The sequence below is a fragment of the Tachysurus vachellii genome, chromosome 3 (assembly GCF_030014155.1).
Source record: "Tachysurus vachellii isolate PV-2020 chromosome 3, HZAU_Pvac_v1, whole genome shotgun sequence".
NCBI lineage: Eukaryota > Metazoa > Chordata > Actinopteri > Siluriformes > Bagridae > Tachysurus > Tachysurus vachellii.
Window position 1 is genome coordinate 23,136,717 of NC_083462.1, and position 14,661 is coordinate 23,151,377.

At 41.6% G+C, this 14,661-nt stretch overlaps 2 protein-coding genes and 1 long non-coding RNA gene across 3 annotated transcripts; all 3 read left to right on the forward strand.

The window, feature by feature from the left end:
- Positions 1–331: 331 nt before the first annotated feature.
- On the forward strand, positions 332–694 carry LOC132842422 (uncharacterized). The gene has a single exon (XM_060865102.1). The coding sequence runs from the start codon at positions 332–334 to the stop codon at positions 692–694; it is 363 nt and encodes a 120-aa protein (XP_060721085.1).
- Positions 695–6,143: 5,449 nt separating this feature from the next.
- LOC132842307 (uncharacterized) lies at positions 6,144–8,341 on the forward strand. Its single transcript, XM_060864989.1, has 3 exons — positions 6,144–7,034; positions 7,132–7,413; positions 7,546–8,341. Exons 2-3 carry the CDS (start codon positions 7,339–7,341, stop codon positions 8,188–8,190), a joined length of 720 nt encoding a protein of 239 aa, XP_060720972.1. The 5' UTR covers positions 6,144–7,034; positions 7,132–7,338; the 3' UTR covers positions 8,191–8,341.
- Positions 8,342–11,617: 3,276 nt separating this feature from the next.
- LOC132842308 (uncharacterized) lies at positions 11,618–12,841 on the forward strand. The gene is made up of 4 exons (XR_009648017.1): positions 11,618–11,670; positions 12,108–12,175; positions 12,468–12,511; positions 12,792–12,841. It is a non-coding gene; the product is annotated as an uncharacterized LOC132842308 (long non-coding RNA).
- Positions 12,842–14,661: the final 1,820 nt, after the last annotated feature.

Consider the following 14,661-nt stretch of genomic DNA (forward strand, 5'->3'; position numbering starts at 1 on the left):
GTATGTTGATGATCTGATGATAATCACAGAGTTGATGGAAAGTATGGAAGAGCTGAAACGTGCTCTTAAGAAGCGCTACAAGATGAAGGACATGGGAGAACTTTCCTATATCTTGGGTATCTCTGTCATCCAACACAAGGAGAAGAAATGTGTTTCTTCATCAGAAGCATTACATTGAAGCAATTCTTCAAAAGTATGGCAGGAATGATGCTAACCCCGTTGCAAACCCAGCTGATGTAAATCAGAAGTTGAAAAAAAAAAAATGAGTGTCAGTAAGCCTGTGAACTCAAGTAACTACCAGTCTATGGTAGGTAGATTACTGTATGCTGCTATGGCAACACGTCCTGACATAGCACATAGCACGAGTGTTGTATCAAAGTTCAATGCAAATCCAAGTACTGTGCATCTGACAGCTGTGAAGAGGATACTACAGTACTTGAACGGTATGACAGAACTCGCTCTCAATTATGAGCAGTCAGAAACCGGAACCTTGATCGGATTCTCAGATGCTGATTGGGCTGGAGATCAGGATCGTCGTTCAACAACTGGTAATGTGTTTCTACTGAGTGGAGGAGCCGTGAGCTGGCTCAGCAAGAAACAATTAACAGTTGCTCTTTTGACTGCAGAAGCTGAGTACTGTATGTTGCACTTAGCCAAGCATCTCAAGAATGTGTCTGGCTTAGACGACTACTGAGTGATCTTGGAATGGATGCTACGCCAGTGGTGATCCTGGAGGACAACCAAGGAGCCATTGCAATTGCAAAGAATCCAGTTGATCATTCAAGAACTAAGCACATAGACATTCGCTATCAATACATTCGTTACATACATACAAACACACGTGAAACTTCAACATTTATATACAACATAGTTATGTGAAAAAAATAGTAGACTTAATTTTTTTTAATATGATTCAGCTGTCATTCCATTCACTGTAAACAATTTACATATTTCGTCCGTAAAGGTAATCTATGTTGCTGCTGCCACAGCTGCCAGCTTTTTCCTGTAAAAATTAGTTTTTTTTTTTTTTTTTTTTTTTTTTTTTTTTTTTGTTTTTTTACAGTGATATGGCTTAGATACATATGAAAGATCAGTGTTTCATAAAAGATTCAGCTGTTTACCTACCTTGGGATATGCCACATGCAGGAGTGGTATCTGAATGGATAAAGAAAAAAACAACAGGATGGGCATTTAAACCTGTCCTTTAATTCATGTGCTGTTTCACAGTGTTATCGAACTCCTGTCACGTCGCTCTTCAGCTCTACAGATGATCATTTACTTGCATGCTGGGGATTGCGACAGTCATTTGGTGCGGTGAAGGATCAATCATTAAACCCGGGGCGTGTTCTTCAGTGGGACGTCCGTAAGTCCAATCTGTTTCTGGATTCCAAAAGTGTTTTTTTTTTTTATTTAGATACCAGTCACAATGTATTCGAATGACACATAATCAAAAGATTTATTTAGTCTAATAAGTAACTTTTTAGCATTTATAATGAAATTATAATTCATAATGGTGCTTTTTTTACGATGATCCAAGCAATGTATATTTCAATGCAGAAGTAAAAACTCCCTTTGAAGAATAATTAATAAGCATAAACTATTAATGTTTACAAAGTATTAACATATTACAAAATACTGAATATGTTCATTACATTTATTTCTTATATCTAACACATCAAATATAAAGTTATTAAACATGCTTTTAAATTATTTACTCATTTTAAGCTGAAGGTTTTCTTATTTTATTGACAGCTCATGAGGTTTCTTTCGGTTTCGGTATATTGTAATATTATGATATAGATGTGACAATATTCAAATATCTTCATTTACTGATGACATTTTTAGCACTGGATGTAAATTAGCTTGAATTAACTAAAGAAATTCAGAATATTGTGAACTCTGCAATGCTTTTCTGCTCACCATAATTATACAGAGTGATTATTTAGTTACTGTTGCCTTTCTGTCACATTGAAACACTCTGCTTATATTCTGCTGATCTCTAGCAAAAAAAAAATAAATCAAAATTCAAACAAATACAACTGCTTCCTTAAAGCCACACAAACAGGCTGTCAAGGTCAAAATACACAAACTCTAAGAGATTTTGAACTGAGAAGCAAGAAGTTATGCCTTCTAATCCTGTCTGGCTGGATTAATTGGGGAGGGGGAGGGGCTCAGATATAGGTAGCTTGAGAGAGAGAGAGAGGGCGGCTCAGGGGCCCAGCAGTGGTAGCTTTGTAGAAATGGGATTTAAACTCACAACCTTCTGATCAGTTGTCAAACTTCTTAACCACTAGGCTACTACAACCCATGTGTATGGTGTACAGTATTGCCATGAGATCCTCACTTTCTCTTTAGTGATTCTGTGCTGTGGTGGTTCCACAAAGCTTATCTTTACACCTGGATTGCAAGACAAACATCAGCACCATGGACAAGGGCATATGACATACTGTAGACAGGACTGTAATGACAGGTCATGAGACTGAGGATCCATGTGCACGCTTTTAATACAAGCTCGAGGTACAGACAGGCGTAGGTCAGAATCGGCAGTCACAATATCAAAGGTGAGGCAGAAATCAGAAACGGTAATACAGGCAGAAGGTCGGGGCAGGCGGCAGACAATAACAAAGGGGAGCAAAAACCAAAACAGAGTCAAAACCATGAATTCACTGACAGACAAACGCTCAGACCGATAGCAGAGGCAAATCGAGACTTCGCAGAGAAGGGAAGTTCAAGATCCTGTTTTATAGAACGCCTGTGATTGGGATCAGCTGGTAGTGGTAATGACAGGAGCGGTGGCTTGTGGGAGATGTAGTTCGGGAGTCGTTAGAACTCGGGTGAAGGTTCCCTCTGGTGGCGGTCAGGAGACAAGGCAGGTGCTTCATTCATAACAGAGCCCCCCCCCTGCGAGCGGCTCCCGAAGCGAGGAAGAGCGCGCCGTCGGGGCCGCCCGCGAGGTCGAGGGGCTGGCTTGTCTGGATGGGACTGGTGAAACTCAGCAGTAAGTGAGGGGTCTAGGATGTCCCGTGCTCTCACCCATGACCGTTCCTCTGGTCCGTATCCCTCCCAATCGACCAGGTACTCGAGCTGGCCGCCCCGGCGTCTGGAGTCAAGGAGGCTGCGAACCTGGTACGCTACCTCGTCCCCGATCAGCAAGGGCGGTGGCGCTGGTGGTTCGGCAGTTTCCTCTCGCCCCCCTCTCGGACCGTCGGCAGGCTTAAGGAGTGAAACATGAAACGTGGGAGAAATGCGGTAGCCTGGTGGAAGTGCCAGGCGGTAGGAAACAGGATTCACCTGTCTAAGCACCTTAAAAGGACCCACGAACCTGGGGCTGAGTTTCCTGCAGGGGAGACGGAGTCGTATGTCGCGGGTGGAGAGCCATACCCATTGCCCTGGCTGATAGTCAGGATGTGGTCTACGCCGTCTGTCGGCTTGGCGCTTCTGGCGGCGGATGGCTCTCTGTAACTGGCGGTGTGCCACGCTCCAGGTTTCCTCGCTCTTACGGAACCAATCATCTACGGCAGGTAGATCAGAGGGTTCACCGGACCAGGGGAACAGGGGAGGCTGGTATCCGAGGACACATTGAAAGGGCGTGAGACCGGTGGCTGGCTTGATGAGCGAGTTCTGTGCGTATTCTGCCCACATTAGATATTTGCTCCAGTCAGTCTGGTGATCGTGACAGTAGGAACGAAGAAAGCGAGTGAGCTCCTGGTTGAGACGTTCGGTTAGCCCATTGGATTGTGGATGGTATCCCGAGGTTAGGCTGACGTTCATATTCAGTCTTTTGAAGAAAGCTGCCCACACTCGGGAAGTGAATTGTGGGCCCCTGTCCGAGACGATGTCCTCGGGAATGCCGTAGAACCGGAACACATTACTGCACAGGGTTTCAGCTGTCTCGAAAGCCGTGGGTAGCTTGGGTAGCGCAATCAGGCGGCATGCTTTGGAGAACCGGTCTACGACTGTGAGGATGACGGTACAGTTATCGGACTTGGGCAGGTCGGTAATAAAATCGATGGCGATATGAGACCAGGGCCGTTGAGGGATGGGTAGAGGTTGCAGTAAGCCTGCCGGGAGCTGATGTGATGACTTGGACGTGTTGCACACGGCACACCTCCTTACAAACTCCTGGGTGTCCTGGAACAGAGAGGGCCACCAGAAAGTGTTTCGTACCAGATGGAGCGTGGCTGATACGCCGGGATGACCGGAGCTGGGTGTAGTGTGTAACAGATGTAACAGGGCGGAGCGTAAGGTCTCGGGTACGTAGGTTTTGGTAGCGGGACAATCGTTGGGAGGTGGAGATAGCGCGTTGGCCTGGGAGATCTGGGTCATGATGTCCCATTGGATTGGAGCGATAATTCGAGTCTCGGGAATAATGGTCTCTGTCCGAGAGGGTTGGTCAGGTTCATTACTCAGGCGGGAAAGTGCGTTGGCTTTGATATTTCTCGAACCGGGTCTGTAGGTTACTGTGAAATTGAACCGTGTGAAGAACATGGCCCATCGGGCCTGACGGGGATTCATCTGCTTGGCCGCGCGTAGGTATTCGAGGTTCTTATGGTCCGTAATAACCGTGAACGGCTGTTGGGCGTCTGTCTGCGTATGCGAGACGAAACTAGTCACACTCACTAACTTGCTCTCGTTCTGTGGTCTGACGGGACAGGAGGGCAGACGATGCCCGGGCGCGCCGCAGTATAAACAGAGCCGGTTATGCATGCGACGTGCTTTCTCCGCGGGAGTGAGATGAGCGGAGGCATGACGTGGGGGCGGAGCGCCTTCAGAGGACGGAGAGTGGGTGGACGATCGCCGTGCTCGGATCAGATTGTCGAGACGGATGGACAGATCCATAAAGTCAGCTAAACCTCTCCCTTCATCACGACAAACGAGCTCGGCTTGCAGTTCATGGCTCAGACCCTTCCGGAAAAGGAGCTTGAGAGGTCTCTCCCCCCAATTTGTCTGAGCGGAGAGTGTGCGGAACGTTAAAGCATACTCCGCTGCGCTGTGACTCCCCTGGGAAATATTCAGGAGACGCTCCTCTGCGCTCTCTCCTCCAGCGATGTGATCAAATACGCTGCGGAACTGGGCGAGGAAGTGGCTGAAGGAAGAGAACGCTGATCCATCCTCTCTCCATACGGCGGTGGCCCACTCCAGAGCCCTTCCGGTAAGCAGGGTGCAAACCAGGGCTATACGGCTGGCGTCGGTAGGATAAATAGCCGGTTGTTGTGTCACAAACAGCGAACACTGCATAAGGAAACCCCTGCTTCTCGCCGGGTCACCGTCGAATTTTTCCGGGAAGGCGAGCCGTGGATTAGTGGCCGCGGGGATCATGCTGGCGGTTGTGGGGATACTTTGCAGGTGCTGCAGGGCTGTGACAAGTTCTCCCGTGAGCGACGCGAGGTGAGCCAGCTGTCGGGAGTGGTCGCTGACTGGCTGAACTTGAGAGACGAGCTGTGAGGCAGCGGATGGATCATGTGGCGGCGAAGTCTTCTGTAATGACAGGTCATGAGACTGAGGATCCATGTGCACGCTTTTAATACAAGCTCGAGGTACAGACAGGCGTAGGTCAGAATCGGCAGTCACAATATCAAAGGTGAGGCAGAAATCAGAAACGGTAATACAGGCAGAAGGTCGGGGCAGGCGGCAGACAATAACAAAGGGGAGCAAAAACCAAAACAGAGTCAAAACCATGAATTCACTGACAGACAAACGCTCAGACCGATAGCAGAGGCAAATCGAGACTTCGCAGAGAAGGGAAGTTCAAGATCCTGTTTTATAGAACGCCTGTGATTGGGATCAGCTGGTAGTGGTAATGACAGGAGCGGTGGCTTGTGGGAGATGTAGTTCGGGAGTCGTTAGAACTCGGGTGAAGGTTCCCTCTGGTGGCGGTCAGGAGACAAGGCAGGTGCTTCATTCATAACAAGGACAGTAACACGAGAACAGCCACACCTAAATACTCTAGCTGAAAGGATATGATAAAACAGCGCAAAGTTAGGTCTGATCCATGGTTAAATGATGAAATAAGAGGTCTTAGACAAACTTGTAGGCAGGCATTCAGAAAGTGGAAGAAAAAGAGGTTTGCAAATTAATGATATTTTTAAGGAAGCACTAAAAAATTTTCAGAGGTCAAAACGGCTAAATCTAAGTACTTTGTCGAGTTACAGTTTTTTTCAGTCGCTAACAAGCGTTTGTCCAAACAGTTGTCACATTTTCAAAACTCTAAACACAATTAGCACAGCATCAGTCTTTTGTGGCCATACCATTCACACATTTCATGTCGTTTTCACACAATATGCAATCAGTAAACACATTTCCACAATGCTTACATTTCCTTAACAGACAAGTTATACCTCTCAACAAAATTATGGATTGTTTTTGTAGTATTCAAGAATGTTAACACACAACATCCCACAATAGCAACAACAATATTCCAAACCTTAGATACAGTATAAAAACCTCTGCTTCTGCAATGATATCAGTTCAAAAACAATATATCTCAGCTGATAATAAACAAACAATTGAATAATTGACACACAGCTGATTTATGTTGGGTGAATTGGGCCAACCACAGCTGATTCCAGTCTGGCTTAGACTCAGTGGCAGGGGTTATTTTTTTCTATTACTATAAAAAGAGGACTTTGAGGAGTGATGTTTTTGGAAACAGAAACAGAAAAAGACAAACACTGTAATGTTTGGACGTGGAAGAGGAAGAGCAAGGGGCCCAGGGAGAAGACCAGCTCCAGTGAGAGATGCAGGGCCAGGGAGAGGTGCAGTAAGAGATGCAGTAGGAGGTGCAGTGAGAGGTGCAGTGAGAGGTGCAGTGAGAGGTGCAGGAACAGGAGCAGGCCCAAGGAGAGGGCAAGGTAGAGGTGTAAGAATGCGTGGTGGTGGCATTCCAAGGGCTGCAAGAACAGTAGTCAGTGATGAAATTCGTGCCACTATCATTGACCATGTCTCTCACTAAGAGAGGCTGGTGAAAGAGTGCAACCCAATTTGAGGCGGTCAACGGTTGCCGCCATTATTCACATCTTTCAACAAACCAACAGGTAAGTATTGCATTTTACATGGATTGTTTCTATTCTCACTTGACATGTCAATAAGGTCATACAGTAATGCATATGTTGATTTTTTTCCCATCTAAAGAATGCAACGTCTTCCACCCTCTGGGGGAAGAGGAAAGCTCCTCAATAATGATCAAGAGCTTGCCATTGTAGAAATGGTTGTTGCAAAAATGCAATAAAACTGCATGAAATTAAAACTAGAATTGTGGAGGACCATGAGATATTTGGCAATATAGAAAGCATCAGCCTCACAACCATTACACGTACATTGTCCAAACACAGAGTGCGGATGAAGCAGCTCTACACTGTTCCCTTTGAGAGGAACAGTGAGAGAGTCAAGGAGCTACGACGACAATATGTCCAGGTATAGTGTATATTCAATTCAATGTCCAGTTCTATAAGCTTTGCACTTTGCAAGTAGGTAACCTACACAGTAATAGGTTACAATACAGTATGGTATACAGTAATGACATTATATACATAAACTTTGTTTCAGAGAGTTATGGAATTGAAGGCCAACCAGGCCCCTCATGAATTCATTTACATAGATGAGGCAGGATTCAATTTATCCAAAAGGCGTCGACGTGGACGAAATATAATTGGAAAAAGGGCCACAGTTGATGTGCCAGGACAGAGAGGGGCAAACATTACCATGTGTGCAGCAATGGCAAATGCAGGATTACTCCTTCACAGATGTCAGGTTGGACCCTATAATACCGAGCGCCTCCTTGCCTTTCTCAATGATCTCCACCAGCGCCTGGTACCAGAGCAGGATCAGGAGGGTGAAAACATGAGGACCTTTGTAATTACCTGGGACAATGTTGCTTTCCATCATTCGCAAGCAATAACAGCATGGTTTGAAGTCCACCCAAGACTGGTAAGTCTCTTCCTTCCACCCTATTCACCTTTCCTCAACCAGTTCTTTTCTGCATGGAGGTGGAAGGTTTATGACCATCAGCCACATGACCAGATGTCCCTCCTTGAAGCCATGGATGCTGGCTGCAGGGACATCACAGTTCAAGATTGGCAAGGGTGGATCCGACATACCAAGCGGTTTTATCCCAGATGCATCGCCTTGGATGATATCAGATGTGATGTTGACGAAAACATGTGGCCGAACCATGAAGATCGCAGGGATTAGATACATTAATTTTGTGCTATTTTTAGTTCCCCCCTTCTTATCTGGGCTTTTTGCTGTTTTGTTTTTTGTTTTTCAGAATGCTCTTATATATGATATTTTGTTCACTGTAAGCAATACTGTAAAACTTTTTCTGTTCTATTATATTGTGTTTCTACTGTAACTCCTTTAGTAAACAGTAAAGAAAAAAATAACTGTGGACATACAGTTCCCAACTAAGAAGTTTTGTGTAAAAGGTGGATTGCATGTTACCTGAAACATAAAAGTCTATGCAGTTTTTCTAATGTCAACAATAGCCAGTATTTTGAAACCTGGTGTACTTTGATTGACTGCATATACCTTGTGAAGTGAAAACAAGTGTTATTGTTTGACAGAATAATTTCATTTTGAGTCAGATTTCCAGTGTTTCGGTAAAGTTAGTGTGTGCAGAGAAAGATGTGTTCTGTTTTGAAATGGAGAGTTAGTATATATTTAACAAAATGTGTTTTTGAGAGGAAAATTATCAATTTGGCCAATTGTGTTCTGTAGGTGTAAGTCTGTGTTAAGAGTTTAGAAAAATTATCTTAAGTATAGGTAAGCGCTTGTTAGCGATTGAAAAAAACTGTAATAGAAAAAAATGCTAATAATCCTGACATTGTTTATTATAAATTCAGTAGTAAACCCTCCTATATTAAATGTAGATTCGTCCCCATCAATATGCGATAATTTTCTTGATTCATTTAAAACAAAGATTGAGAATCTTAGAAGGACGATCCCGCAAATGAGTTGTGACTTTTTAGGTTACACAAACCGCTATTTTTAATCAATTTGAACTTATCACATTTCAGCAGTTACGGGAAATTGTAAGAGACTGACCTACTGGGTCAGTCTTTGATATGGTTCCTCCATGGTTTTTGAAAGATAACTTTGAGGCTATTGGACCTAGTATTCTTCAGATTGTAAATAAAAGCTTAGATACAGGGGTTTTTCCTAACATGCTAAAACAGGCCTTTGTGCAACCTGTACTAAAAAAAACCCAACTTAGATCCGACTGACTTGACAAATTTTAGACCAGTTTCTCATCTATCTTTGTCAAATTTTAGAAAAAGTGGTGTTTTGTCAGTTACATGTTTTTTTTTTAGAACAGAATAAGATTGGTGAACTTTACCAGTCCGGCTTCAGAAAGTATCATTCCACAGAGACAGCCCTTGTAAAGGTTTTAATGATTTATTGGTGACTGTGGATGCTGGTGATTCAGCAGTGTTAATTTTATTAGACCTAACTGCAGCCTTCGATACAATAGATCATACAGTGCTGCTTTCATGAATAGAAGAATACAGTGATGCCTCGAGATACGAGTGCTCTGACATACGATTTTTTTGAGATACGAGCTGTGATTCGACCATATTTTTGGCTTGAGATACGAGCAAATTTTTGAGATACGAGCATCCGAACCGCCGCCGCCGAAACAAAGATCCCCAACAACCATGTGTGCTCTCTTTTCCCCCGCCTCAGCTTCCCGCGTCTCACTCGGTTACAGCCGCATTTCCACTGCACACGACAAACGACGGCCGATAAACCGGAAGTCATTCATTTCCTATGGAGAGTCGCAAAGGCGCTGCGTGAGGTGCCGACCATCTGCGGATCCGTAATTTTCGGATCCGTTTTGAGCATTGGATCCGTTCAAAAATTTTAACTTGTGCGACTACACCACATCTGATATGCCGACCGGTCAGGTTTTTATTAAAACGATGTTAGTGAGGAAAGAGTGACAAAAAAGGCAAAAACAAGTGAAGAGAAAAGCGAATTTCAGTTCTGTCAGGACCACTTTGTCAAAAGAGAATTTATTAGATGATATGCATACAGTTAGTGTTGGCGGTATGGTTCTGTTCTGGGCAAGAATCCAAGCGCCCGTCCGTGCGCATGCGTGGACAGAGCGGAGAAAGCAGCGAAAATGGAATAGACCCCCGTATAACAGAACAACTAATCATGCATAGTATTAGATATGCTCGCTTATGCGTTTTTGGAAAGTAATAAATGTATTAACTGATAGATAAATAAATAAATAATTAGAGAGAGAGGGAGAGAGAAAAAAATATGTGGAGATTTATGACGTAAACTGGTACAGCGAACATGGTATGGTGGAGTCGGGGTTGGAGGAGGGAGTTTAGTTCGCGGCAGCAGCGAAGCGCTAGAAAGCGGCTCTATGAATGGGAATTTAAATGTTTGGGTAATATGGATGTCGTAACCGGATTGGTGCGCGTCGTGGACAGCTGATTAACAGCTGATGCATGCTTGACGACATGGCCTGCCAGAACTAACGCGATGCTTGATTTAAATTCGTTAATTTTAGTGAAGTTTATCTAAGTTCCATTTAATTATAAAGTAGCATTAAGAGTGTACAGTAGCGAGTAAGTGAACGAAAGCGAAATTATACGTACGAGACAAAATTCCTCCTGTTTACTCCTCCCTCAACCTCCGTGCGCATCTTCCGTAAAGTAAAACCAGTTTATTTTTTTTTTAACATTCTCTTTTATTACTGTATGTTTTTATACAATATTTGTCATTTATAAATACAGGTACTGTACATTTTACATATTCAAAACACATAAACAAAACTGGAGTGGAATTTTGCGAGCTGGAACGGATTAATGGGATTTCAATTCATTTAAATGGGGAAAATTGTTTTGAGATACGAGCAATTTGAGATACGAGCAAAGTCACGGAACGAATTAAACTCGTATCTCGAGGCATCACTGTACGTAGGTTTGCAGGATAAGGCTCTAAATTGGTTCAAATCATACTTGACTGACAGAAGCATGGCAGTACGATCTGGATCATATTGCTTATACAGTATGTGGTGTGCCTCAAGGCTCCATCCTGGCCCCCACACTTTTTCACTTTACATGCTCCTATTGGGGGATATTTTTAGAAGACACAATATAGCATTTCACTGATATGCGGATGATTTAAAAATATATCTACCGTTAACCAATATATTGAACCTTTAATGTCCTGCCTTTCTGATATTAAAGCATGGCTGGCTTCAAATTTCTTATACCTTAACAAAAACAATCCGAAAACACATTAACAAATCCGAAAACACATTAACAAATCCGAAAACACATTAACAAATCCGAAAACACATTAACAAATCCGAATACACATTAACAAATCCGAATACACATTTACAAATCAGAGCCATTTTAGATGGAGCAATCTAGAAGCCTACTGGTTACTATTCTAATAATCCTGCACATGATGTACAATTTGGAGCCAAATATAATATTGTGTGTACACATTTACTGAAAGAGAGGATGTTCTGTTCTCATATTTTGGGGGTATCTAGATGCACCAGGGACACATTTATGTTGAAAAGACATTACAAAGTGCATTTTTGTCAATTATTATTTGTATTTTTTTCTGAGTGAATATGACTGGACTGTATCGTCTATCCCACAGGTGGACTAAGACATATGCCCGAGAGGAAAAAGCCACAAAAGAGTAAGTGCATGTAAATGCAATGATTGATACCTCTATCAGTGTGTTGACATCGCTATTTTACCCTTGGTTATTTGCTATATTTCTATTGGGTTTTTTAACTACTTACAACAGATAATTAGTCCTAACAAACTATAAAATCCAACTGGCTTAATGTGTAATTTGACCAAAATGTATTGCCAAGTAGTAGAAGAAGCAGCAGTAGAGTATTCTTAATTGTGATCTGTGGCTCAGCAGTAGTATTGTTATTCCAGCAAGAATACCACATTGGAACTGAGAGTAATTTGGTTCTATGGTACAAGTTAAACCTGGTTCAGCTTTTGATTAAAGATAAACATCACTTGTCATCCTTGTAAGTCTGGTCACTACTTAAGTCTTCTTAGTTGTTTATTTTGTTCCTAATCTAAGAAATGTGTGAAACATGTTTTTGATGTTTACAGATTGCTCCTATCACGCTCGCCTAGAGACTTTCCCCATCAGGAGTGTTGTAAGAGAAAGAGTGAGAAAGGTTAGACAGTCATACAAGAAAAGCATAGTGTAGACAGTATGTAGAGTGTAATATAATATTTAGAAACCTCCTTGTGTGTTGGCTATATATACCATAATTGTTAGATCATTTTTATGTGTTTAGTCTTTTTGAATTACAGATTAGGAAGGAGCTTGTACTGAAAAATTCATCAGATACTGTAAATATCAACAATGACCCTTTGTATCAATGAAACTCAGTGCCTATAACCAATCATAATAGCCTTATGCAAGAAATTAAATTTGTGTTTTAATGCTTTTTATTTTCTTGACAGGGCAAAGCAGAAATGTTGGTTGACTGGGAGCCCTGTCCAGTATGGTATGTATTCTTGTTTTTCTGCGTTATCAATTATTGCATGCATTATTAATTTACTTTAACTTGTTAATTAATTTATTTATTTATTCATTTTTGGCTACAATGATTTGTTATTAATCTGTTCTGTTTCACAAATGGTGGTGGTAGTTCATAGATGGAAAATGAAACTGTTATACTTATAAAAACATGTTCTGTAATGATGTGTGCTTTACACTTGTTAAAATGTTTGTTTATTGGAAACACCCAAGTACAAGTTCAAAACAAATTTCCTTCTTTTTTTTAGTGGCAAGGAGTGGGCCCATTCCTGGCAGCCAAAGGATTCTCTCCAAATGAAAAAAATAAATAAAATGTACAATTTTAATCCATTTTGGTTTCTGCCTATTTATTAAATTTTTTTCTGTGCTGTATTTGAAGTATCACATCTTTCTGTAGTGGTGAAAAGATGAAAATCTCCAGTAAATGTGACAAATGGGGTTTAACCCCAAGCAGGCTTAAATAGAAATATATTTAATCCAACTCAATTTCCTTTTCAGGTGTCACTCAGAAACATGTTTTTATGTCATGATTATAAATTGCACTATACTGTATGTTATTTTATAACAGTTTACATAATTAATAATAATTTGTTACATTTATATAGCACTTTTCTGGGTACTGAAAGTGCTTTACATGGAAGGGGAATCTCCTCAACCACCACCAATGTGCACCATCCACATGGATGATGTGACAACAGCCATATTGCGCCAGAACGCCCACCACACACCAGCTTATTGGTAGAGTGATGAAGCTAGTCAGTCATAACTTGATTTCGTGTTCTGTTGTCCGTGCTTTTCAAGTTAACTTAACCTTACAGTCCACTGTTAAGAAAGGCTTGTTTGAGAATTATGAAGCTAGAATATGGTTCAACAATAAGTGACCATCTTCATAATCTCCCACACTCTCATTGTCTTCTACTCCAAACTTGTCAGCTGACTGTTGGCGTTTTACTTTGTAAACCATCATATTTTCGTCTCAACCCTCTTGAACAAACGTGTCATAGTTGTTAAAGTTTAAAGCTGTTCCTTAGCTGCTGTCAGTTACTGTCGACATGACCCTCTTCCACCCCATTCACCTCCAGTCGTCATTGCATTCAGCTCCCATGGATCCTTCCACTGAGCTCCACATTCATCCAGATCTCAGCATTGCTTTTCAGCCCTGCATCACCACCATTGTCTAGACTCCATGCCAAAGAATATTGGTTTCAACTTATGCATCTTGTCAGTAAATTATGATGACTTTTTAAGCCTTTATTGAATAAATAGTCATTTGGTGTATTTTCATTTGTATTTTTGTCAAAGAACACAAATGAACTACAATAAACACTTGTAAAATATAATTTTTGTTTTTACTTTTCCATGTTCAAAACACAGTATGACAGTGATATGGTTGATTAAATAAATAAACAACTTACATTGAGCATATTTAATTGAGAAATTTGATTGTTTTAGGTGCATTACTTTGAAATGACAATTTGGGGTAGCATATAACTTAATTACAAATATACTTTTCTGGATCACCATGGTTATAGCTACTATAAATGAACAATAGTCACTAGTGTTTGTCACTAGTTAAAAGACATCTACTGATTTTTAACCCTAAACTGGACGAACTTCAAGTATGGACGCTGATTTGAATGCTTAGTAACAAGTTCATTGGCGCGTCTCTAATGGGAATTGTAGTTTTTAAATACAGTGATATATTCCCCATATTTAGAAGTTGACAGTATTAAACTGTGGATCCTCTTAAGGACTTTAGAGGGTGGGAAAGACATTGGTGTTATCAGATTTTAAAAATATAATTGTTAAATGGGTGAAAATGGCTTGTGAGCTATTTTTGACAGCACCCCCAATAGTGACTATACTCACATGATAGCTGAGGTCCAGAGCTCTCTATAACAGCTGGTCCCATGTCTGTAGACCTTTTTTTTGCTGGATTATAAGACTTCAAACATGGTCCGAGGTCAAGGATCAGAATTCAAAGATCAGTATTTGGAACACAGGGGCCATGTAGAACCTTCATACTGACATATGTTACTCTCCAGGTTGAGACCTTTCCAATGATGTATTTGGTTTAGCTCTAAGACAAAGTTTTAATTTTCTCTTTTCATTACCACA